Below are 25719 nucleotides of genomic sequence, written 5' to 3' on the forward strand. Positions count from 1 at the left end.
GCTGCAAACACCAAAAAGGCCCAAATTATTTAATCATTCATCTCACAATTGTTTGTGGAATGTAATTGGTGCAGAATGGCTGTTATGCTAACTTAAACATCAGTGGTCATGTGCTTCCAAAATCCGTTCTTTGCATGAAGCACTTTCAGTCATCTTAATGTGATAATTTATTTTTATACAGCACTTTATTATTACAGATATATCACTTAATATAATGAATATTTTAACTACGCAATAGATCAAAGGGAGTGAAATCTAAACTGCAGCGTTTTTTGTGATCTTAATATTTCACCTTCATTTTAGTAGCAATGTAAGCTAAATATAATATTGACTATCAAGTCAACCCATCGCTAGTATTTTCAACCTTTTAGAATGTATGTTAAAATAATCTTTAACATACAGTATATTTAATCTTGCCCTTTTTCTGTTTCTTTTTAAAAAAAAGTCACAGTAATGAGTGGATTTGGCCTGGACTATCTACCTGCTGCATCTTCCTCTTCAGACAATACCTGGCATCAGGGTGGTACACCTAGCAATACGTGGGCTGCCCCAGACACCACACTGGATGACTCGTCCACATTGCTCATGGACAGTTTCAAGGTATGATACTTGACGCATTCCTTCCATAGTCCTACCTGATTCCTATTTTGCTTTCCTGATCTGAGGATGATGACTGACACTGGGGTTTAGAACATAGAGCATTGCAGCGCCATAAAGGCCCTTCGGCCCTCGATTTTTTTGTGTCAACCTGTGGAACCAATCCGAAGCTCATCTAACCTATGCTATTCCATTTTCATCCATATGTTTATCCACTGACCATTTAAATGCCCTCAAAGTTGGCGAGTCTACTACTGTTGCAGGTAGGGCATTCCACGTCCATACTACTGAGTAAAGAAACTACCTCTGATATCTGTCCTATATCTTTCACCCCTCAATTTAAAGCTACATTCCCTCGTGCTAGCCATCACCATCTGAGGAAAAAGGCTGTCACTGTCCACCCTATCTAACCCTGTGATTATCTTATACGTCTCAAATAAATCACCTCTCAACCTTCTCTCCAACGAAAAGCCTCAAGTCCCTCAATCTTTCCCCATAAGACCTTCCCTCCATAACAGGCAACATCCTAGTAGATCTCTATGAACCCTTTCCAAAGTTTCCATACCCTTCCAATATTGTGGTGACCAGAACTGTACGCAATACTCTAAATGTGGCCACACCAGAGTTTTGTAGAGTTGCAACATAACCTCATGGCTCTGAAACCCAATCCCTGTACCAATAAAAGCTAACACACTGTATGTCTTCTTAATAACTCTATCAAACTGGGTGGCAACTTGCAGGGATCTGTGTACATGGGCACCGAGATCTATTTGCTCATCTACACGACCAAGAATCTTACCATTAGCCCAGTACACTCCTATTCCTGTTGCTCCTTCCAAAGTGAATCACCTCACACTATTTTGCATTAAACTCCATTTGCCACCCCTCAGCCCATCTCTGCAGCTTATCTATGTCTGTCTAACCTGCAACATCCTCCAGCACTATCCACACCTCCACTGACCTTGGTATCATTCGCAATTTTTACTAACCCATCCTGCTACGCCCTCATCCAGGTCATTTATAAAAACAACAAACAACAGTAGCTCCAAAACAGATCCTTGCAGTACATCATTAGTAACTGAACTCCAGGGTGAAGCACCTCCCTCTGTCGTCTTTCAGCTAACCGATTTCTGATCCTAAACACTAAATCACCCTCCATATTTTGTGCAATAGCCTATTGTGGGTAATTTTATCAAACACCTTACTGAAATCCATATATAGCACATCAACTGCTTTACCTTCATCCACCTATTTGATCGCCTTCTCAAAGAACTCCACAAGATTTCTGAGGCACAACCTACCCTTCACAAAACTGTGTCGACTATTCCTAATCAACGTATTCCTTTCTAGATGATTATAAATCCTATCTCTTATAACCTTTTCCAACACTTTACCCACAACCGAAGTAAGGCTTACTGGTCTATAATTACCAGGGTTGTCTCTACTCCCCTTGAACAAAGGCACAACATTTGCTATCCTCCAGTCTTCTGGCACTATTCCTGTGGACTTTGATGACATAAAGATCAAAGCCAAAAGCTCTGCACTCTCCTCCCTGGCTTCCCAGAGAATCCTAGGATAAATCCCATCTGACCCAGGGGACTTACCTATTTTCACACTTGCCAGAATTGTTAACATCTTCTCCTTGTGAACCTCAATCCTATCTAGTCTAGTAGCCTGTATCTCAGTATTGTGGTTCTGTTCGCCGAGCTGGGAGTTTTTGTTGCAAACGTTTCGTCCCCTTTCTAGGTGACATCCTCGGTGCTTGGGAGCCTCCTGTGAAGCGCTTCTGTGCTGATTCCTCCGGCATTCATAGTGGTTTGAATCTGCTGCCTCCGGTTGTCCGTTGCTATCCGTTGCAGTGGCCGGTATATAGGGTCTAGGTCGATGTGTCTGTTGATAGAATTTGTGGATGAGTGCCATGCCTCTAGGAATTCCTTGGCTGTTCTGTTTGGCTTGCTCTATAATAGTGGTGTTGTCCCAATCGAATTCATGTTGTTTGTCATCTGAGTGTATGGCTACTAAGGATAGCTGGTCGTGTCGTTTCGTGACAAACAACATAAGTTCGATTGGGACAACACCACTATTATAGGTTCATTATCCAGTACCAAATCCAGTGTGGCTTCCCTCTTGTTGACCTGTCTACATACTGTGTCAGGAAACCCTTCTGCACATATTGAACAAAAACTAACCTATCTAAAGTACTCAAACTCTTGTATTCCCAGTCAATATTTGGAAAGTTAAAGGCCCCCATAACAACTATCCTGTTACTCTCGCTCTTATCCTTTCCTCTATATCTCTGCAACTATTCAGGGGCCTATAAAAAAAACTCCCAATAGGGTTACCTTTCCTTTCCTGTTTCTAGCCACAGCTCATGCTATCTCAGTAAACGGGTCCTCAAGCACCCTTTCTACCACCATAATACTGTCCTTGGCTAATAATGCCACACCTCCCCCTCTTTTACTATCTTCTCTGTTCTTACTGAAACATCTAAATCCCGAACCTGCAACAGCCATTCCTGAGTGTACTTTACCCATGTCTCTGAATGGCCGTAACTTTGAAATGCCAGGTACCAGCCCATGCTACGAGTTCACCCACCTTATGCCAGATACTCCTGGCATTGAACTACCTTCCTACTTGCTGGTGCCTTTTTGCAACCTTATTTCTAACCTCACTAATGTCAACCTCCTGGACCCTGGAACTACCATTTAGGTTCTCATCCCCCTGCAAAGAGCATTAGGAAATATCCCTGCCAGGATTTGGTACTGCTGTGGTTCAGGTGTAGACCATCCTGTTTGTAGAGGTCTCACCTATCCCAGAATAAGCCCCAATCTAAAACCCTCCTCCCCAGCTACCTGAATTTCTGACTGAAATCCACACCCCTTTTCTTACCTATGTCGTTAATGCCTATGTGGACCACGACTTGAGGCTGCTCCCCCTCTCCCTCCAGGATCCCAAAAACCCGATGTGAGACATTACGAACCCTGGCACCTGGGAGAAAGTATACCAAGCGTGAGTCTCTTTGTTCCCACAGAACCTTCTGTCTGTCCCCTTAACTATGGAGTACCCAGTGAGTAATGCTCTGCTCCTCTTTCCCCCTTTCCCTTATGAGCAACAGGGAAAGACTGTGCCAGAGACCTGTACCCCAGGGCTTAACCCTGATAAGTTGTTCACTGCAACAGTATCCAAAACGGTATACTTGTTATTGAGGGGAACGGCCACAGGTGATCTCTGCACTGTCTGCCGGTTCCTTTTCTGTCCCATGACTGTGACACATCTGCCTTTGTCTTGTACCTGAGGTGTGACAACCTCCCTGTAACTCCTCTCAATAACCCCCTCTGTCTCCTGAATGATCTGAAGTCCATCTAGCTCCAGTTCCCTAGTGCAGTTTTCGAGGAGCTGGAGTTGGGTGCACTTCCCGCAGATGAAGTCAGCAGGGACACAAGTGGCGATATAGGTTGCTGTGACTGAAATGTTGAGGCTAGCTATATCAGCCCAATCTGACATCCGTGAATTCCCCACACAAACAGGCATTGAAACGCAATGGACTGACAATGGTATCGTAGATAATAAAACAGACTGTAATACAGGCTGCAGGCTCACTATCACATGGGATAGTTTCACAGTAGTGCCCAACACATATAAAGTCTGGAAGTGGCAAAGACATTAATGAGGGTCTCAGCAGGGAATGGCTGAGACAGAAGTAGATGATTTCAAAGTGGTGAAAGTAGCTGTTTGGTTTAAAGGAGAGTATGTGGATTCAAAACTAAACTTGATTGAATAGGATGCCAAGATTGTAATTGATGTTGACTCATCCTAAGACAGGGTGGGAAATGGAATTGGTGGCAAAGGTATAGTCTGTGGTGGCTTCATTCTTGATATTTAACTAAAGGAAATTGTAGCTCATCCGAGAATGGATGTCAGCCAAGGTTTTGACTGACCACAATGAAGAAATAGAGCTGAATGTCATCAGCATATGTTTGGTAGCTAATCCATACAGATCGTTCTCCTGTAACACACATTTTGTTAATGTGAATTTGTTGTTGTGATTGACGAATTAGGGACACTGTTTCTAAAGCTCGAACTTTTAAAAGGTGCATTGGCTATTATGCACTTACATTGCCAACACTTTAAGCACTGTTTCTAAAGTGCGATTTTTCTGTAAAGTGGATTTGCACAAGGCTGCAACCATCGTGTTACAGAAGAACTACTTGTATCAGTGGATGATGCTGCCAAATGGGCAGCATTATGGTTAACGTACAGAAGATGGCACAAAAATGTCCTAGAGACTTGTATAAAGATTGGAGAAGAAGCTGTTACTAGAGATAATCTGGCTATGATTAGACAGTAAATTAGACAGCTGAATAAACCAATTGGGCATATTAGAAATGGTGTTATAGTAACCTGTGTCAAAGGTTGCAGAACAGATAAGGTAAATGTTTCATGATCAGTCATGGGAGAAGGACTGATGGGTGACCTTAGAGGTTTATAACCTGAGGAGCATGGATAGGGAAACTAGCCAAGTGGCAGAGTCCAAAATTTAAAAAGAACCTGAGGGTATCTTTTTCACACTGAGAGTGGTGTATATATGGAATGAGCTGCCAGAGGAAGTGATGGAACCGGGTACAGCTATAACATTTAAAAGGCATCTGGAGAGATGTATAAGAATCTTCAGGAAAGATGATACAAATTTGAGTTGAAAATATTAGTTTAATTGTTTTGGAAATGGTGAAATTTGAGGCGAGGACATAGCTTACAAGGTCAAAGGTCATGGGTATTAGGTCAAGTATAAGGAATGAGGCAGGAAGCTCCAGAAGTAGAGTTGAAAATTAAAGGTATCGCAAGAGGATGAATGAGTAGTTCGGATTGGTTAAAAATGCTAAGGTATTTGAGCAGCAGAAACAGCTGAACCGATGGTCTCAGAAGTTCACAATCTCCACATATTAGGTATTTGAGCTGTGAGTGCAGAGAACTGTGGTTTAAGAAGACTGCTGATAATGGAGAGGCCCGAGGTTCTTTTTACAGACAGTTCTGAAATATCAGGTAGATTTAAGAGAGGAGAATTGGTCTGCTGGTACCTTCATATTCATCTCGATCTGATAATGAATTGCAAAATCCATTATGCCAACTACATTTGTGTCTTGAGACTTGAGGGAACAGTGGTGGACCATATTGGGAGAATGCAGGAATAGGAAAGAATATGGATTTGGGATCAAGGCATCAAAGCAGAGCGGGTGGAGTAGCTGGTCAAATTGCCAGCTATAGATCATGGGTCAAAATAGTTTTTTTGACGGCTCCACCTTTAAGGAACCTTTAGGAGGTGCAGGTTCATACTTCAGGAGTCACAGACAGGGTAGTGAAAAAGGCATTTGATACACTTGCATTTATTAATCGGTGCATTGAATATAGAAGTTGGCATGTCATGTTGTAGCTATACAGGACATTGGTTAGATCACTTCTAGAATACTGTGTTCAGTTCTCATCTCCCTGCTCTCGGAAAGATGTTGAAAGCGTGCAGAAAAGAAAACAAGCTGGGGTTGGAGAGTTAGAGCAAAAGGGAAAGGTCGAATAGGCTGGAACTATTTTCCCTAAAGTGTCGGAGGCTGAGGGGTGACCTAACAGAAGTCATTAGGGGCATGGATAGGGTAAGTAGCCATGGTCTTTATCCCAAGGTAGGGGGATCTAGAACTAGAGAGCATAGGTTTAAGGTCAGAGAGAACAGATTTAAGATACCTAAAGGCAACTTTTTCACGCAGAGGGTCATGTGTGTACGAAATGAGATGGCAAGAGATGTGGTGGAGGTTGATGCAGTAACAACATTTAAAACCCATCTGGATGGGTACATGGATAGGAAAGGTTTAGAGGGATATAGGCCAAATGCTGGCAAATGGGACTGGATTAATTTAGGATATCTGGTCGGCATGGACAAGTTTGATCAAAGGGTCTGTTACCATGCTGAACATGTTCTGTCTATGACTTTATGGTTCTTGAGATTTCCTGAGGTCTACGTTTTGATTTTCTGGGGCTGTTTTTTTAGTTTCAGGAGCTACTTTTAATTTTCGTGAGCTCCTTCATTAGGTGAGACATAGTCATGTAGTTATTGTGGTGTGGTATTTGGACACTCAGCCAAATTAGAATTATTCTTCATAACTTCAATAATCAACCCTCTAATAATCTTAAATATAAAAGTACAAGGAAAGCTTGTATTTCCTGGACACCACCAGTTTTAAATTGGAACAAGACAACAGACATAAATTAGCACCAAAGGTTTTTTCAATATCTGGCACACTTCATAAAGAGTACATTAAATTGCAAGGAATTCATGACTTATGACTTCAAGTTTCACTGGCTGCCAGTTAGCCAAATATTCTTTCATGACAGGTAACCCATGACAATCTTCTGCCCTCCATCTCCCTCCCTCCCCCCTTTGCAGTCACCTGCTTCTGCCCTCTTTCCCCTTGCCTTTCCCCCATGTCACTTTGTAGCCATTCACTTCTTGCTTTACCTGGCAGACTTTGCCCAACCTTCTACTGCCAGCTGACTCTTCTTTCTCCAGTTTCACCAACTTTGTTCAAAAACACCACTCATTATCTCACTGCTACTCTCCTCATAGGCTGCTTCCCTCCTGAACTTGCTGCTGATTAAACTCCTTGAGAAGTCTTAACAGCCACAAATGTTGAAAAGGAGCAACTGCTTTCAAAATCTCAGTTTCACTTATGAGGGCAACTATTTTTTTCTGATTGCCCCAAAATTAATTTTTCTCAGTGTATTTAGCCATTTTTAGGTGCAAGTTCCCCCACCATCCCTGCTTGTGTATTTTGATCATTATATATAGATCTTTTGGAGTAGAAGGCCAAACATAAGGTGCTGCTTTCAAGAAACTTAGATAAGTTTTTTCAAGGATGAATGCAGAAGTAAATATAATTAGGTGGATAACACTTCTCAGTCACCAGAACCAGAGCAGCTCATCTAATCAATTGTTTTCATTGTTTGTGGCATCTTGGTATGTGCAAATTGGCTTCTTTTTTTCCCCTACATTAGAGATCTTTTAAAAAAAAATCAATAGTTATAGCACATAAGCCATTCAGCCGAGCATCACTCTGGTAGTACAACCCAACTCGTCTTAGTGCATACCTTTTTCCTTACCACTCTGAAAATTTTTCCTCCTCCATAATTATGCAGCTTCCTTTTGAAAATCACAATTGAATCAGCTGCCACAATCACATTTGAACCCAGAGTTGACTTTCTAAACAATCGGCACCCTTTTCTGCTGTGAAATATGCCCCTCAGATGTAAAAGATGCCATAACAATACAAATTTATTTGTTCCTTCTGGAATAAAATTACTCTTGTGGGATTTTTTTAATAGTAATTAAATACTAAGACTACAATTCCAGTAAACTATTATTTTGGGCTAAATTAGACGTGAGATTGTTAGTCAAACACTGTATTTACCTAGTCTGAAATTGGACTTGGGAAGGCATCTTAAAAAGGAAAGATTTTAAAATGGACCTGAGGGGTGACTTTTTCACACAAAGGGTGGTGTGTACATGGAATGAGCTGCCAGAGGATGTGGTGGAGGCTGGTACAAATACAGCACTTAAAATGCACCTGTATGGGTATATGAATAGGAAGGGGTGATAGGGCTATGGGTCACATGCTGGCAAGTCAGATTAGGTCAGATTGGAATGTGTGGCCGGTGCAGATGAGTTGGACCAAAAGGGTCTGTTTCTGTGCTTTATGACTTTATGATGCTATGACAGTTGTTCTATTAATTGGGATGTGTACTCTCTGTCTATACTCATTCCTTTACTCAAAAATATTTTTTTATGGGCTGTCAAATTTCCATAATAACAGGTTTGTTCATTTCCCCTCTCCCCTTTCAGTCAATCTGGTCAAGTTCAATGATGCATCCTGGACCCTCTGCACTGGAGCAGCTGCTAATGCAGCAGAAACAGAAGCAACAGCGAGGACTCGGCACACTGAACCCACCACACTGAGAGGCACAATGGCATGACCGGTGAATCCAGGTTACACAACTCAAGGCATGTTGGGTTTGCATTACAACCCACGGTCCCCTGCAGGTGGCAGCCCTCTCTTCTCTGTGTTTTCTTGCTGTTGAGAGGGCGTAAGCACTCCACCAGTGCTGCGTGTGCACAAAGCTGCTGCTGAGGAAAAAATAAAAAAGAACATTACATGCTTCCTGTCACTTCCAGAGGAAGGTCCATCACCTGCCTCACTCAGTTATCTCCTAAACACTTGATTCTGGTCAAAGATCTCCTGCGTTCTTCTCCATTTTATACATCTCTAAAACGGTTGGGTAATAAAGAGAGATGAGATGGGGAATGAAAAGTCAAGTGGGCTGAAGTGGTGTTGCATTGTAAAAAAAAAAGAGGAGAATCAGCTAATGAATGCTCTGCTGGTGAGGACGTGGTTACGTTTTTTAAATCCTCTTATCATCTTGGTTTTTGAGAGTGATCATTTTCTGCTCTGTTAAGGAACAGGTGTGCTTGTAATCTCTAAATGTAGTGACACTGGCCCATTTGTTAGCTTTCCTCAAACCTATTACATAAGGATGTGTGGAGGCATTCATGTTAGTGAATTTATATGAAGGCAACTTTTCAGACAGGCAAGGGTTTTGTGTGTTTGAAAACAGCTTCACATCACTGCACCTTTAGCTAATAGATTTTTTTAAAAGGAAAAACTAGTGGTTAATGTCAATAGCTGCAGTAGTAATTACAATATTAAATACTTGTGATACTGTTCTGTAGCAATCCTAGCTAAAATGGTGATAAGACGTGCAGCAGAGAGCTCTGCTTAAAACAAAAGAAGCAGTAATTGCTAAGAATTTTAAATTAGTGGTTTTTGATTATAACAGTAGCTATAAATTTTACTATAGCATACCAACCTTGAAAGGGTTAATTTATCTATTTAGTTCTAGTTCAGGCTTCTTTTAATTACTAGATAAGAACAGCTTTTGTCGGCTTCTGTCTGATGGTAATTTTTATTCCCAATTTGGCAGTGTCTTTCAAAGTGGAAAAAGGGTCCAGCAATGCTGCTGGTTCAGCAAAACGGGGCACAAAGCAGGTGTGTGTGACTGAGTAAGTGGGCCACTTGTACTTGTGGCTGTTTGTTGCTGCTTGTGGCCACCTGCTACTCCCATTTACAATTTAAAACTGAAAACGAAAAGCATGGGTCATACACTGTGGTCATCATACCAGTAAAAGTTTCAGGCTCTTGAATGTAACGAAACATTTCTGTCCTTTTTGAGCTTTGTGAAAAGATCTGAATGTATCGTTTGCAGAGTCACATGGAACATGCCTGTTAAAGCCATTCTTTAAATCACAGTAGTGAATACACTTTCAGTTGAGGCTGCAGTTGAATTTCTGATGGCAATAGCTGATGTAGGAATGCATTTGTTTATTTGGGATGGAAGAGTTACATGTCTGAGTTGCTGAGAACTGTTCAAAACCAATATCTCAAACAATGCTTGTGGGGTAAAGTATGAAGCTTGGGTGATGCTAGAACATTCAGGCCAGGTTGGTAAGCAGTGCAACACTAGGACGAAGTGGAGAAAAGGAATTCATTTTTTGGTTTTGAGGGAAATGGTGTATAACAACCTCTTCACAGTAATAAAGACTGAGAGATTGAAAACAACAAAGAGAAGCCCCCGCTCCAGAGTCTTTGTTTAAAATCAGTGCTCTGCACCACAGTTAGAAGCGCAGCTCCACAGCCAACCCACTGAAACATTCCACTGTTCTGCTCTGGTCACCTAACTCTAAAACTACTCTGGTACTTAATCACCTCGCTGCACCCAAGTCTGTTCACTGAGCTGACAAGTCCCAGAAGGTTAGCAGAAGTACCAGGGCATGAGTTGACAACCTGCATGCATGTATGCTGTTTGGAATAATTATATTTCTGGGGAACAGGAGCACTGCAAGAAAGATTATAGGGCCCTTGAAAAAATGGTTTCTGTTCTAAGCTTTTGTGTTCATGTCTTTTTTGTGTAAGAACTTGTGCAGCAATTGCTGGAATCAGCTTTGCCTTCAATAAATGAAACCATGTTCTAAACAAAATTGTTTATGTTTAATCACTTGTTCTTTTGTGCACAGTAAGTTCCTTTAAGGATGATACTTGAAGGAAAAGTCTACAAACATTGGTGTGGTGCTAAACTTACATTAAATACTGTTAAACATGCAAGATACGTTGTGTCGTGTGCTACTTAAATTTTCATAATTTTCTTTATTCTAAGTCCTGCGGAATGAAAGTTGGAGAACTCAACCAAGCTGAATTCCTGGCTGGAATGGCATTCGGTCCTGCGTAGAAATGCTTGAAGATTGGGCTTGATTACTTAATATTGGGAATATTATAATGTAGCAATAGCTTTTATAGTCACATGGTTGAAGTACCAAAACACACTCTGCCCCTGAAACATCAGTTGGTAATGCTATCCCTTAATCCAAAAGGGTATGGTTTCAAATCCCACTCTATGAATTTAATATTAATATCTAAGCTGAACCCTAGTACAGTACTGAGGGAGTGCTGGACTGCTGGAAACTCTTTCACATGAGCTGTTAAGACAGGTTCAGCCTGCTCTCTCAGATGGCTGCAATTATTCCTACAGTACTGGTATAAACAGGAGTTGGGTAACATTCCAGTATCCAGTGTTCATCCTTAACATTTGACAAAAATTCTGGTCCTTATCACATTGCTGTCTCAAGTACCTTGCTGTCTGCAACTTGGCTGCCATTTTTCCTACATTACAATGGTGACTACGCTTCAAGAGTATTTAACTGTAAAGCACCTTTGAACTGTTCTCATGTTATGAATAGCAATTTTTTCTTTCATGCAAAAGGAGCTTAGTCAAAGAAAGTAGCGTTCCAAAAATGTTTTTATAATCAAATATGTTGAAACAGTGTGTTTTACAGTGAAATGAAATATGACTTCTTAAGTGAGGCTGCTTGTGTATCCAGCTTTTATAAGTTTGCAACAGCATCTTAGACATTCCAATTTACTCCACACAGCTGCTGTGCCATAAGAGGATTTAAATAATGTACAAATGTCTTTTTGTTTTGTTTGAAGCTGGAGTTTTAAATACAGGCAAGTATAAGAGGAAGATTTTGCCAGGAGTTGTGCCTCCAGTCAGAGGCATTTTGTAAGCCTACTAGCAGCAAATTTGGGAGTGAGCTGGTATGTGACTGGAGGAGCAGCGAGCAGCACAAGGGCAGTGACTCTTACCACAGAGAGAAGGCAGTGAGAGTCAGATAATTGAGGGAAATTGCAAGTCAGGCTGTTACGCTGAGGTGGGAAAATGAGAGTTGCTCCTGTCAATTATTCTTAAGTAGCCTTTTTCCAATTTGCATTTAAATCTCTCTAGGGAGGGAAAAGAAATCACTTGGCCACTTTCATTTCAAACTGAAATGCTTGATGGCATGGTGATAGTACAAGTGGAAGCTTTTGGATTGCAAAAGCCCATGGGTTATTTCCCTGAAGCTAAAGGGAGCAGAGTAAGTCGACTTTAGAGGGCAAGAGAGACTGGGTCGGAATATAGAGAGAGGAAGGTGTGCGTGAGAGAGACATATGAGAAAGAAAGGTAAGGAATGAAAGTTAGTGAGGGAAAGCAGAGCAGAAGAAACCCCAAGCTGTGTCAACTCACCTCAGACCCCTACTTCCATGAAAATTCTGCTGTCATCTGTTTAAAGAGTACTAAGTCAGAAGGGCTCTAAGATCAGTATTAGTTGAACCAAACTCCTTATCTTAGTCTGGGTTGCTACCCATTCCCTGGTGATCATGAATTGGGGCTGATTCTATTTTCCCACTTTTTTCTGTAGCTGCTTAATCAGGAAGGTAAAGTTGACTTTATTAAATTTTGCTGTATGGCACTTTTTAATGGTCATTTCTGTTAATTATTCATTTAACTAATCAGTTTATTGCTTCTTAAATTTTAAAAATGCATTCATGTTTCCTGCTATAGCAACCCTTTCTAAAATTTGCTCACTAACTTCCTGAGAGAGAAAAATTGAAATACGACCTGTCGATGAGAAAAGGTTAGCCACTCCTGTCCAAATAGTTAAAGACATGTTCTGCTCATCTATTTACAAGTTTGTTTATGTGTCTGTCATAGTTTTAGTAGGTGTCTAATAGATTCTCAATGGCAAACAGTAACAAGGAAATTATTTCACCCTCATTATTAAGACCTTCCTGACTAAGCTTGAATCATGGTCTTTAAAATTTGATGCTATCTGTCTGATGCCCTTTGAGATGACGAATATCATATTATTTCAAAACTCTGTCCTGTTATTTTTAATGTTTGTGATCTACAATCAAATCGTGGATAAATTTATTTCTTCTGATAATCCATATCTTGTTAAAAATTGAACTAACTTCTCTACAAACATTTTTCCCAAAAGTATGGTTTCAGAAAATGTTATCAACACATCTGTGATTGTCAAATGATATTTATTGCAATTCCTTCTTTTCGATAAGAGTCATAAGTAATGTGCTAAGGCACTGCAAACAATTATTTGAAAATTTATCGCAATTAAAGGCACAGGCTTAACTGGTTAGGATTTCCCCAGTATCTGATGTATATTATGTGTCTAGCAAAATGTGACCACATCCTAGTGTAATCCTGGCCAATAAAAATGTTTGAGCATTTTAGCCTGTTTACCTAATAGCGAATGACCAGCTATTGGAAATTTATGAGCTGCTCATGATTTTTATTACGATATTCAGCGCCATCAGCTAATAGACTGTTGCCCATTCCTCATAAGTTGGGAGTTGAGGTGGTCTCCAACTAATTTGTCACTAGTTCTTTGTCTTGTAAATAATAATATTCTGCTAATAATAATTTTATGGGCCGGAGATCTAGTCACATCACAGGAAACACTGTCGAATGTTCTGACTACTATATCTGTTATTTTTTTAACTTTTTGTTTGTTCCACTACCTTCACTGAGGCTAATATGAATTTTGAATTAACCAAGTTATTCCCCAAGTTAAAATCAATTATTTTTATAGAGATTTGTTTCACTGTAACCAGAACATCTCTATTTACTAAATCACTTTTAAATCCAGGTCTGTATAATGGAATTGTTTAAAATCTCCAGTGTATGCCTCCAGTTAATGATTTCACCTTCATAAACCCCTCCCTTACACTACAACTACTGATTTTAGTCTTTGAACAATTGGCTTACTCTGTCCAAATTGAAATCAAAGCATGTTATTTTCTTTGTATTGTTTTTATATCACTTTTAGGTTATAGCTTTACTCTTTTATTACTTTAGCATTGTTCTGTTTGCTACTTATAACTCAACTATTCTCCATCTCCAGATATTCTATTCCCCCAATTTTATTCCATTTTGTCACATGTAACTCTGAGGTATCGTAGATGTCTACTAGAATAGTGCCTCACAGACATTTGATACTAGAAGCTAACTTAAATAAGTCTACTGAGGTTTATTGGAAATCTATTCTTGAATTTCTTTTGACCATCAGGATTTCCCCCAGCTTAAATTTTCTACTTAGTGATCAAAACCACTGAGACCATGCCTTTTTTCCTGTTTAACATAGAACCTTACAGCGCAGTACAGGCCCTTTGGTCTTCAATGTTGTGCCGACCTGTGAACATAATCTGATGCCCATCTAACCTACACTGTTCCATTATTATCCATATATATGCCCAATGTCCATTTATGTGTCCAGTGTCCATTTAAATGCCCTTAACATCGGGTGAGTCTATTACTTTTGCAGGCAGGTATTTCCACGCTCCTACTAAGTGAAGAAATTAATATCTGTCCTATATTTATCACCCCTCGATACGAAGCTATGTCCTTTTGTGTTAGCCTTCATCCAAGGAAAAAGGCTGTCTTGTCCACCCTACTTAACCCTCTGATTGTCTTATACATCTCGATTAAGTCACCTCTCAACCTCCTTCTCTCCAATGAAAACAGCCTCAGTTCTCTCAGCCTTTCCTCGTAAGACCTTCCTTCCATATCAGGCAACATCCTATTCAATCTCCTCTGAACGCTTTCCAAAGCTTCTACATCCTTCCTATAATGCAGTGACCAGAACTGCATGTGGTACTCCAGGTGCGACGTTACCAGCTGAAGTATGACCTTGTAGCACCAAAATTCAAACCTCCGCCAATAAACGCTGACACACTGTATACCTTCTTAACCCTATCAAGCTGGGTGGCAACTTTCAGGGATTTATGTACCTGGACATAGAAATCTCTCTGTTCATCTACACTGCCAAGAACTCTACCATTAGCCCAGTATTCTGCATTCCTGTTACTTCTTCCAAAGTGAACTACCTCACACTTCTCCTCATTAAACTCCATTTGCCACTTCTCAGCCCAACTTTGCATTTTATCCATGTCCCTCTATAACCCACAACATTCTTCGGCACTATTCACAACTCTCTACCTTAATGTCATCCACAAATTTACTAACACATCCTTCTATGCCCACCTCCAGATCATTTATAAAAATGACAAAGAGCAGTGGCCCCAAAACAGATCCTTACACCACTGGTAACTGAGCTTCAGGATGAACATTTTCCATCAACCACCACCCTGTCTTCTTTCAGCGAGCCAATTTCTGATCCAAACTGCTAAATCACCTTCAATCCTGAAACTCCATATTTTGTGCAATAGCCTACTACACCTTACTGAAGTCCATATGTACCACATCAACTGCTTTACCTTCATCCACCTGTTTTGTCACCTTCTTGAAGAACTCAATAACGTTAGTGAGGCACAACCTACCCTTCACAAAACTGTGTTGACTATCTCTAATCAAATTATTCCTTACCAGATTATTATAAATCCTAACTCTCATAACTTTTTCCAACACCTTACCCATAATCAAAGTAAGGCTCACTGTCCTCTTTTACCAGAGTTGCCCTGTTTCCCCTTCTTAAACAAGGGAACAATATTAGCTACCTTCCAGTCTTCTAACACTACTCCTGTTGGCAAAGGTGACATAAAGATCGACGCCAAAGGCTCTGCAATCTCCTCCCTGGCTTCCCAGAGAACCCGAGGATAAATCCCATCTGGCCCAGGGGTCTTATCTGTTTTCAGATCTTCCAAAATTGTTAAAATCACCTCTTTGTCAACCTCCATCCCATCTAATCTTGTAGTCTGTATCTCCATATTTCCAGTGTGAATATTGATGAAAAGTATTCATTAAGCACTTCCCCTATGTCCTCATGTTCCACACACAACTTTCCACTGCTATCTTTGGCCCAAATCTTACTCGTCATTCTTTTATTCCTGATATATCTATAGAAGGCCTTAAGGTTTTCCTTGATCCTATCTCCCAAAAACTTCTCATGTCTCCTCCTGGATCCTCTTGCCCTCTCTTTAGATATTTTCTGGTTAATTTATAACTCTCAATCCCCCTAACTGAGCCTTTGCATCTCATCTTCACAAACTGCCTTCTTCCTCTTGACAAAGCTTCAACCTCTTTAGTAAACCATGGCTCCCCCTCTCGACAATTACCTTCCCTGTCTTATAAGTATATACTTATCAAGGACCCGCAGTAGCTGTTACTTGAATAAGGTCCACATTTCAAGTGAGTCCAGTCCTGCAGTTTCCTTCCCCGTCCAATGCATCCTAAATCTTGCCTAATTGCATCATAATTGCTTTCTCCCAGTTATACGCCTTGCGGTATATACCTATCCGTGCTCATTGCTATTGTAAAGATAACCGAATTCTGGTCACTATCGCTAAAGTGTTCATCTACCTCCAAATCTAACACCTGGCTGGGTCCATTCCCCAGTACCAAATCCAATATGGCATTGCCCCTTGTTGGCCTGTCTACGTACTGTCAGAAAACCCTCCACACATTGAACAAAAACTGACCCATCTAAACTACTTGAACTCTAGTATTCCCAATCAATATTGGGGAAGTTAAAGTCCACTATAACAATTGCCCTGTTACACTTGCTTCTATTGAGAATCATCTTTGATATCCTAATCAAGTTGAAACAATAGAGGTAGTCTGAATGGGTGGGGTCAAGCTCCCACAGAATCAGTTTTCTTTTGGTTTTAGCTTTCTATAGTTGCTGGGGTCTTAAAGCTGAATTTGAAAGCTCTTAATCCTCTTTCTCTGACAGTTAAAAGCTGGGGTTTCTCTTCCTGCTAGAGTTGCATGTGGTATAATCTGTTTTACTGAACTTGCCTTTGCCACGTGATGTTAATATATTGGAACAGTTAATTACTAGTTAATATATTGGTAAGCATTTCAATAGTTAAGCCAATTCTCTTAATTTTGTCTGTATTTTAACTTATTTAGAAATAGTAAGTTTTGCTTAAAGTCAAGTAGTTTGAGTAATCAAATTTGCATCTGGACCGTACTTACTTTTTAAACTGTGAAGAATTTAGGGTCTAGACTATCTTATGTTTTGAGGGGGTTTGGTCTGGTCCATAACATATTGCAAATTCTCAAAATATCTAATTCCTTTGTTAGGGTCCTGAATTTTAATTGATAAGCCTTAGGTCCAAGCTCATAAACATTTGAGTGTTGTCTTTTTTGTCCCAAACATGTTCCTAGCCTGCAGGTTGCCCTCCTAACAACAGACATATTACTTGCATAGTTGTACCTGTCAAAAAAATACTTTAAAGTTAAGATGCAAACATGACTTTGCCATTTTGTCTGCCAGTTAGCTTTTGAAATAAAATTAAATATCTTTAAACTCCATCCTCTGCATATTCAGGCACCAAGTGTATGCTTTGAGTTAAATCACTAGGTCACCCTCCAGGCCCTCCGATGGGGATTCGTACTCATTGGCTTCTGGTCTTCTGTTGGCATGGTCTGTCTTGGAGTAAGTGTCAGCTGCACAGATGATTATGTTTTCAGTTACCACCATTTTCTGCAAAAGCGATTTAGCCATTTAAAAACGCTAACTTTATTTCTGTCTTCAGTCTCTCCCAGTTATTGAGGTGCTAAAGGGCTGCTATACAGCCATACAGCATGGGAACAGACCCTTTAGTCCAACTAGTTCACACTGACCATGTTCCAAACTAGACTAGTCCAAACTGCCTGTGCTTTCCCCATATCTCTCCACATCTCTCCTATTGAAGAACTTATTCAAATGTCTTTTCAAAGTTGTACTGTACCTGCATCCACTTCTTCGTCTGGCAGTTCATTCCACACGTGATCCATACTTCCTCCTGTCATTTTAAAAAATTTTTTTCTTTTTTTTTCTCTCACCTTAAATCTATGCCCCCTAGTTGTGAACTTCCTCATCCTAGGGAAAAGACTCTGATCATTATTTCTGTCACTCATGATTTTATAAACTTCAATAAGGTCACCCCTCAACCTCTACGCCCAGTGAAAAAGTCCCAATCTTTCCGGTCTATTTTTTATAACTCTGACCCTCTCTTCCAGCAACATCCCACACTATTATTTCAAAGAACAGTGGTGAGATTGCTTTGTCTCCTGGCTGATACTTCTCACCAACTATTATCACTAATACAGATGATGTGATCATTGTCAGATTGTTGCTTGTAGAAGCTTGCTGTGCACAAATTAAGTGATCTGGTTCCTAAATTGGAGTAGACATGACAGTTTACTCTTTCACAGATTGCGAGCAGTTTGGAACATTATGGCATGCGGGAACTGGTCAGATATCAGAGGATGTTAAATAACTGCATCTAGTCAAAGCAAGTGAAAGACTTACATTTATAATGTAGTAAATGATCATCTGACACATTGAAGTGTTTTGCAAATAATGAAGCACCATGCAAATGTGATCCCATTTTGGTAGATTTTAATGTATTTTCAATGCCCTGACATGTTGACAGTGACCCGTGCACTGTCCTGGTGGAGACAAAGTCCCACCTTCACATTGAGGACACCCTCCATTGTGTGTGACACTATTACTGTGTAAATGGGACAGATTTCAAACTGGTCTAGCTCACATCTAGGCACCCAAGAGATGCTGTAGGCCATCGACAGCAGTAGCTGTATATTCTGATTCAATTGATAATTTAATGGCTCAACATATACCCTACTCAACCATTACAATCAAGCCAGAGGATCAACTCTGGTTGAATAGTGAGTGCAGGAGGGCATGCCAGGAGCAGCACCAGTTACATCTAAAAATGACGTGTCAACCTGGTGAAGCCACTAAACAGGACTACTTGCATGTCAAACAGCTTAAGCATCAAGTGAGAAATGGAGCTTAGTGATCCCACCGCCAATGGATCAGAGGCTGTTGAGAAAATCAGAGTTTAATTCTATCTTTACCTCATGCGTGCACCCAGCACAGATTGCTACATGGCGGTCAAGAGCAGGAGGACACTTGCTGAGTTGTGCTGAGGTTTACGAGATGTCATAAGATCTTGCAGCACAGGAGGAAGGCATCCAGAGGGCTCTTTGAAAAGACCATAAGATGTAGGAACAGAATTAGGCCCATCCAGTCTGTTCCATTGACCATGGCTGATATGTTTCTCAACCTCTGCCTCCTTTCCGTAGTTATTGATCCCCTTAGAAATCAAGAATCTGTCTGTCTCTGTTATCCAAGTTATCCAATTAATCCCACTGTCCTGCTATATCCCACAGTCTTGCACACTTTCTTCAAGTATTCATCCCACTCCCCTGTGAAGTTATTACTGATCCTGTCTCTGTTAGTTTCTAGGGGAGTGCGTTTGGCAATCGACCAAGCTCTGAAAACAGCACCTTTGACAAATGACCTCTACTGACAAGAAGAACTAGGGCAGCAGAAATGTGGGGACACCACCACTTGCATGTTACCTTCAAGGCACACTATCCTGACACAACTATATTGCCATTTCTTCATTGTTGGGTCAATATCCTGAAACTCCCTCCCTTACAGCACTGTTGGTGTACTTTACACCCCAGAGATTGCGGTGGTTCAAGAAACAAAAACTAGGAGCAGGAGGAGGCCTTGTTTCATTCAACATGATTATGGCTGAACCTGTTTCTAAGTGCCATTTTCCTACTTTCTCTCCAGACCCTTTCATTCCTTTAAGAAGGCAGCTCACTCACCACCAAGGGCAACAGGAAGTTGGTAAGTAAACCAGTACTGAAATCCCTTGAACTTAGTGTATTAGGGGATAACTTCATTGAATGTTTTCAAAAGAAATGTAGCAGGTAGGTTGCATTGAGAGCAACATTTGCCACTGATATTGTGAAATTTGAAAGGGTTCAGAAAAGATTTACAAGGATGTTGCCAGGGTTGGAGGATTTGAGCTAAAGGGAGAGGTTGAATATACTGGGGCCATTTTCCCTGGAGCGTCAGAGTTAAGGGGTGACCTTATAGAGATTTATAAAATCTTGGGGGTGTGACAGGATAAAGAGACAAAGTCTCTTCCCTGGGGTGGGGGAGTCCAGAACTAGAAGGCATAGGTTTAGGGTGAGAGGGGAAACATGTAAAAGACACCTAAGAGGCAACTTTTTCACGCAGAGGATGGTACTTGTATGGAATGAGCTGCCAGAGGAAGTGGTGGAGGCTGGTACAATTGCAACATTTAAAAGGCATCTGGATGGGTATATGAATAGGAAGGGTTTGGAGGGATATGGGCCAGGTGCTAGCAGGTGGGACTAGATTGGGTTGGGATATGTTGTCAGCATGGACGAGTTGGACCAAAGGGTGTTTTCCATACTGTAAATCTCTCTGACTCAGTGACTCATGTATTAAAATTAAAATCGGCTTCTGAGATGCTACTAGTCTCTTCCTTTATTCTAAGTGCTATCCAAGTGATTTTTCTCACTTTGAAGTTAAAGCGTTTTAAATTGCTTTACATTGATCTTTTCATTTTTTTCACTTTCCATTGCTTGTTCTCTCTCTCCCCTTCAACTCTTGTTTTTTATTTCCAAATGAATTTTAGTTAATTATAGCTGTGACATTGCTTTAAGCATTCCATTCTTAATGAGATCCTGATTTTATTTACACCTCCAATTTATCTGTTAACTCTGTTTAGTCAAAGATTTCAAATAATCCATGGTCTTCTACTCGGTAGAAAAGGTGAAAACTCACATAACACCAGGTTATAGTCCATTAGGTTTATTTGAAAACACAAGCATTCAGAGCCTTCCTCCTCTTCCAGGTGATTTTTGACCTTGTCTAATCCAGTCCAACACTGGCACCTTCACATCATGACTCCGTGGGAAGTTATTAGCAACATACAAAGCCATTTTGAAAGTCCAATCTGTAAAATAAACATCACCATAACACTCATGTTTTGTTGTCCAGAATCTCCACATTTCCATTTATTTAAAAGAGACGCTTAGATGCAATAAATTCAAATACCAGACAAATCCTCCACTTCTTTATAATCCCAGTTGATGGTAATCCTAGTTCCTGAAACAAAACCTTGCTGTAAATTTTTGAAGTTGGCTAACATGGTGTTTTTTCTTGAACAAAATATTCACAAAAGATGGTTTAGCAATAGAACCTAAGTTTGTGATGGAAAAGAAAAATTTAAGGCTTATTTATATTTATGTAGAAGACAATTAAGTCTTGACATGAACATCAAAACTTAAAATGTGTTTCTCAGTGCTACCCTTTAGAGACTCAATCCCCTCGAAGTGCAACTTTTGTCTCCGATACTTATACCTTTACTCCACTGACTTCTGCCTGCTTCTAATTCTTGGACTGTGGAGACAGCTTTACAATTACTTTGAGAGTGCAGACACAAATTTTTCAAATTTGATGGCCTAAACATTGAAGATTTCTATACAATGTAGGTTTGCTTGCTGAGCTGGAAGGTTCACTTCCAGACATTTTGTCACCCTACTAGGTAACATCTTCAATGGGCCTTTGGGCAAAGCACTACTGATCATTCCTGCTTTCTATTCATATATTTGGGTTTCTTTGGGTTGGTGATGTCATCTCCTGTGGTGATGTCATTTCCTGTTCTTTTTCTCAGCTTCATCAGAACATTATTTCAACGAGCCAACACACACTGCAGCACAGATGAACTATGCAGCGCAGAAGAAAATCACCTATACAGTGTAGTCAAGAAGAATGGGTACCTAATGAATACAACCCACCGATTCCTCAGCAACAAACCCAAATAAGCAGACAAAACACGTCCAGAAACCCTAGCCACTCTTCCCACATCAAAAACATCTCGCAAATGACTGCCTGACTACTCAGACCCCTTGGCAACATGGTAGCCCACAAACCCACCAACACACTAAAACAGCAGCTAATGAATTTGTAAGACCCTATACAGACAACAAGCAAAACTAATGTCATTTACAAAATACAGTGCAAGAACTGTAACAAACACTACATTGGACAAACAGACAGAAAACTAGCCACCAAGATACATGAACACAAAATGAGATGACCCCCTCACTAGTATCCTCATGTACAGATAGGGAAGGACACCACTTCGACTAGGACAACACATCCATCCTCGGACAAGCCAAACAGCGAGACACATGAGAATTCCTAGAAGCATGGCATTCCAACTGGAACTCTATCAACAAACCCACCGAGTTAGACCCCATCTACCACCCCCTGAGAAAAAGAACAGGAAATGACATCGCCAACCCAAACATATAAATAGAAAGCAGGAATCATGTACAGTGCTTTCCCTGAGGCCCACTGAAGAAGTTACGTAGTAGGGTGACGAAATGTCTGGAAATGAACCTTCCAGCTCAGTGAGCAAACCTACATACAGAACCTCAACCTGAGCTATAAATCTTCTCAAAACTTGAATTTCTATACAAGTTCTTTCAGCTTGTAAGTTCCACAAACCCAAAACCCTTTTAGCTAGCATTGTTGATTCTGAATTAGACTGAAAATTTTGGTTCTCCTTCTGAGGAATAAACTGACTCCTCAGTATAGAATTCTGGGGTACTTTTGGAACTGAGACCTTGAACTTTTACTAAGATGAGAAGTTTCTTCACCTAGAGAGAGGTAAGCCTGTGGAATTCTCTGCCACAGAAAGCAACTGAATCCAAATTGTTGAATGTTTTCAAGGAGATAGAGATAACTTTTAGGAGTAAAGAGATCAGCTGTTTTGGGGAGAAAGTGGTAACTGGGTACTGAGCTAAATGATTAGCCATGATCATATTGAATGGGAGCAGACTCAAATGGCCTATTCCTGCTTCCCGTTTCTGAACCATCTGTTCTGAAGTCAAAGCAGCTAAGCTAATTACCTTGATATCTTTCTCTTTGTCATAAACTCAATACCGAATATTTTATCCATTAAAACTGTAGTGTTTTTCCAAGATCTTGACTACAGCCTTGGAAATAATGTACTCAAGTCTCTGTCCAAAGAAAAGGTCTTGATAGAACTGATCCAAATCTCAAAATAATGTGAAATGTGTGTGTGTACATATATCTTTCATCACAATTACATTAACTATATAAGAATGAATAGGACAAATCTATCAAATTGAAACAACATTAATAATATGTTTCAAGGTACTTCAGGATATTTTCAAATAAGTAAGGGAATATAAAGTTGACAATAAAAATTTAAGAGTAAAAAGTGAGGTCTGCAGATGCTGGAGATCAGAGCTGAAAATGTGTTGCTGGTTAAAGCACAGCAGGTCAGGCAGCATCCAAGGAACAGGAAATTCGATGTTTCGGGCCGGAGCCCTTCATCAGGAATCAAAAATTTAAAACAAGTGCAGAGTAGAAAGACCTGTAAGTAAATCAATGAAGTGACAGGGCAGGTCCAGAAAGCAGATTTTAAGGCATCCTCACCTTTATAATTCATATATTTTCCAGCTCAGGAACTTGGAATTTCATGGAAAATTGTCTTAGTATGTCTGATAAATACAGGTTAGATTACATGGTATCCAGGGAGCTAGGCAATTGACTTGAAGGTAGCAGACAGAGGGTGGTGACAGAGAGTTGCTTTTCAGACTGGAGGCCTGTGACCATTAGTGTGACACAAGGATCAATATTGAGTTCACTACTTTTCATCATTTATATCAATGGTTTGGGTGTGAACATAGGAGATATGGCTAGTAACTTTGCAGATAACACCAAAATTGGAGATGTTGTGCACAGCGAAAAAGGTTATCTCAGAGTACAACAGGATCTTTAATGAACAAATGGGCCAAGAAGTGGCAGATAGAGTTACATTTAGATAAATGTTGTTGCATTTTGTAAGGCAAACCAGGGCAAACTGATACAATTAATGGTGATGCTCTGGGGAGTGCTACTGAACAAAGACACCAAGGGTGCAGGTTCATAATTCATTGAAAGTGGAGGGGCAGACAAGTTGGTGAAAAAGGCATTTGGTATGCTTGCCTTTATTAGTCAGTGCAGGAGTAAGGACATCATGTTGTGGCAGTCCAGGACATTGGCTAGGGCACTTTTGGAATAATGTTGCTGGGGCTGGAGAGTTTTGAGTTATAGGGAGAGGCTGGGGCTTTTTTTTACCTGGAGTGTTGGAGGCTGCGGGTATGAGCTTGAAGAGGTTTATAAAATCATGAGGGGCATGGGTAGGGTTAATAGCCAAAGTCTTTTTCCCAGGGTAGGAGAATACAAAGCTTGAGGGCATAGGTTTAAGTGAGGAGAAAGTTTAAAAAGGACCGGAGGGGTAACATTTTCATGCAGATGTTGCATATATAGAATGAGCTGCCAGAGGAAGTAGAGAAGACTGATACAATTACAATATTTAAAAGGCATCTGGATGGATATATGAATAGGCAGTTTAGAGAAATATAGTACAAATGCTGGCAAATGAGACTAGGTCAGATTGGGATGTCTGGTCAGTGCAGAGACATTGGACTGTAGGGTCTGTTTCTGTGCTGTATGACTTTTTGTTCAGTCCCCAGCTCAGCATTCCACTTGCTGCTACATTGATTATCTGCCTGTCATTTCAGCCTCCAAGTCCTTCACTGCCTCAATCCAACCCCCACCTCACTCCTTTGCTCACAAGGGAGGCACTGTCAGGGCTCATAGATTAGCCAAGTGTTGGGAGTGGACCGGCAAGCGGATCATGATCCTAGAATTTAAATGTTAATTTAATTTAATTTAATTGAGTTGAAAGTAAAAATTTTAAAATATATTTTATTGGTGCTGAAATAGTTAGAAATGTTTGCACTGTGAAAATATTACAGTTGGCCCCATTCTTTGATATAGGAAGCTGTCTGCAAGTTCTTTAGCAGTGATGTGGCCAGTGAGTATATTGTTGCAGTGGCAGCAAACACAACCATTAAAGCAAGGAGTGCACCTCTATGAAAAGCTAAAACCAACCATAGTTAGTGAAGGAAGGGGCTTTCCCACTTTGGAGTTAAGATCAGATGGCTGAGGTCAGAATCTGGATGAATTTGTTGAGTTCCTTTGAAGTAAAATATTATTCAGCAAGTCAGAAGGCAGGTGCTAATAGTTCTGTAACCAGTTCACTAGTTAGTTAAATTAGTTCACTAATTTAAATCTTTAAAGGCTTACCTCAAACACCCAAGCCTTCCATAGCTGTTTTCAGCAGCAAAAAGATTGGGAGCTTGGACCAGGGGCCTGTTGCGAAAAGTGAGTCACTCCTTTAAATCTTTAAAAGCTTACCACGGACAGCAGAGATTTCTGGGAAAGGAGGGTTTTTTTCCCCCCTCAGCTATATGTGAGCATTTTCCTCAGATCATTCAGGAGGCAGATTCTGTGATAGACAAGTGTTACAGGGAAGTAGTTTCTCCTAGGCACGAAGAAAGCTGGGTAACTGTTAGAAGGGGGAAAAACAGTCAGTGCAGGGATCCCCTGTGGTCGTTCCCCTGAGAAACAAGTATATCATTTTGGATACTGTTGGGAGTGGACACTTACCAGGGACATGCACTGGGGTGCAGGTCTCTGGCACAGAGTCTGTCCCTGTTGCACAAAAGGGAATGGGGGAAAGGAGGAGAGTGTTAGTAATTGGAGATTCAATAGTTAGAAGGTCAGATAGAAGGTTTGTTGGGAATGGAAGATGCAGTTGGTGTGTTGCCTCCCAGGTGCCAGGGTCTGTGATGTCTCTGATTGTGTCTTTGGGGTCCTGAAAGGAGACTCTGACCCACCCCAAGTCATAGTCCACAAAGGTACCAAAGACATAAGTAGAAAGAGGGATAGGGATGGAAGGCAGGATTTCAGGGAGCTAGGGTGGAAACTGAGAGTGAGAACAAACAGTTGTTATCTCTGGTTTGTTATCTCTGCCATGT

General features: G+C 40.6%; 1 protein-coding gene across 3 annotated transcripts in view; it reads left to right on the forward strand.

Moving 5' to 3' along the window:
- Nucleotides 1-10793, forward strand: part of smg7 (SMG7 nonsense mediated mRNA decay factor) — a 139327-nt gene extending 128534 nt beyond the window's left edge. For all 3 annotated transcript variants that reach the window (XM_060830316.1, XM_060830314.1, XM_060830315.1), the window contains 2 exons: nucleotides 446-600; nucleotides 8480-10793. In XM_060830316.1, coding sequence (XP_060686299.1) covers nucleotides 446-600; nucleotides 8480-8593 — 269 coding nt within the window. In that variant the 3' untranslated portion in view covers nucleotides 8594-10793. The remainder of the gene's footprint in view (nucleotides 1-445; nucleotides 601-8479) is intronic.
- Nucleotides 10794-25719: the final 14926 nt, after the last annotated feature.

The sequence above is a fragment of the Hemiscyllium ocellatum genome, chromosome 9, assembly GCF_020745735.1.
Source record: "Hemiscyllium ocellatum isolate sHemOce1 chromosome 9, sHemOce1.pat.X.cur, whole genome shotgun sequence".
Taxonomy (NCBI): domain Eukaryota; kingdom Metazoa; phylum Chordata; class Chondrichthyes; order Orectolobiformes; family Hemiscylliidae; genus Hemiscyllium; species Hemiscyllium ocellatum.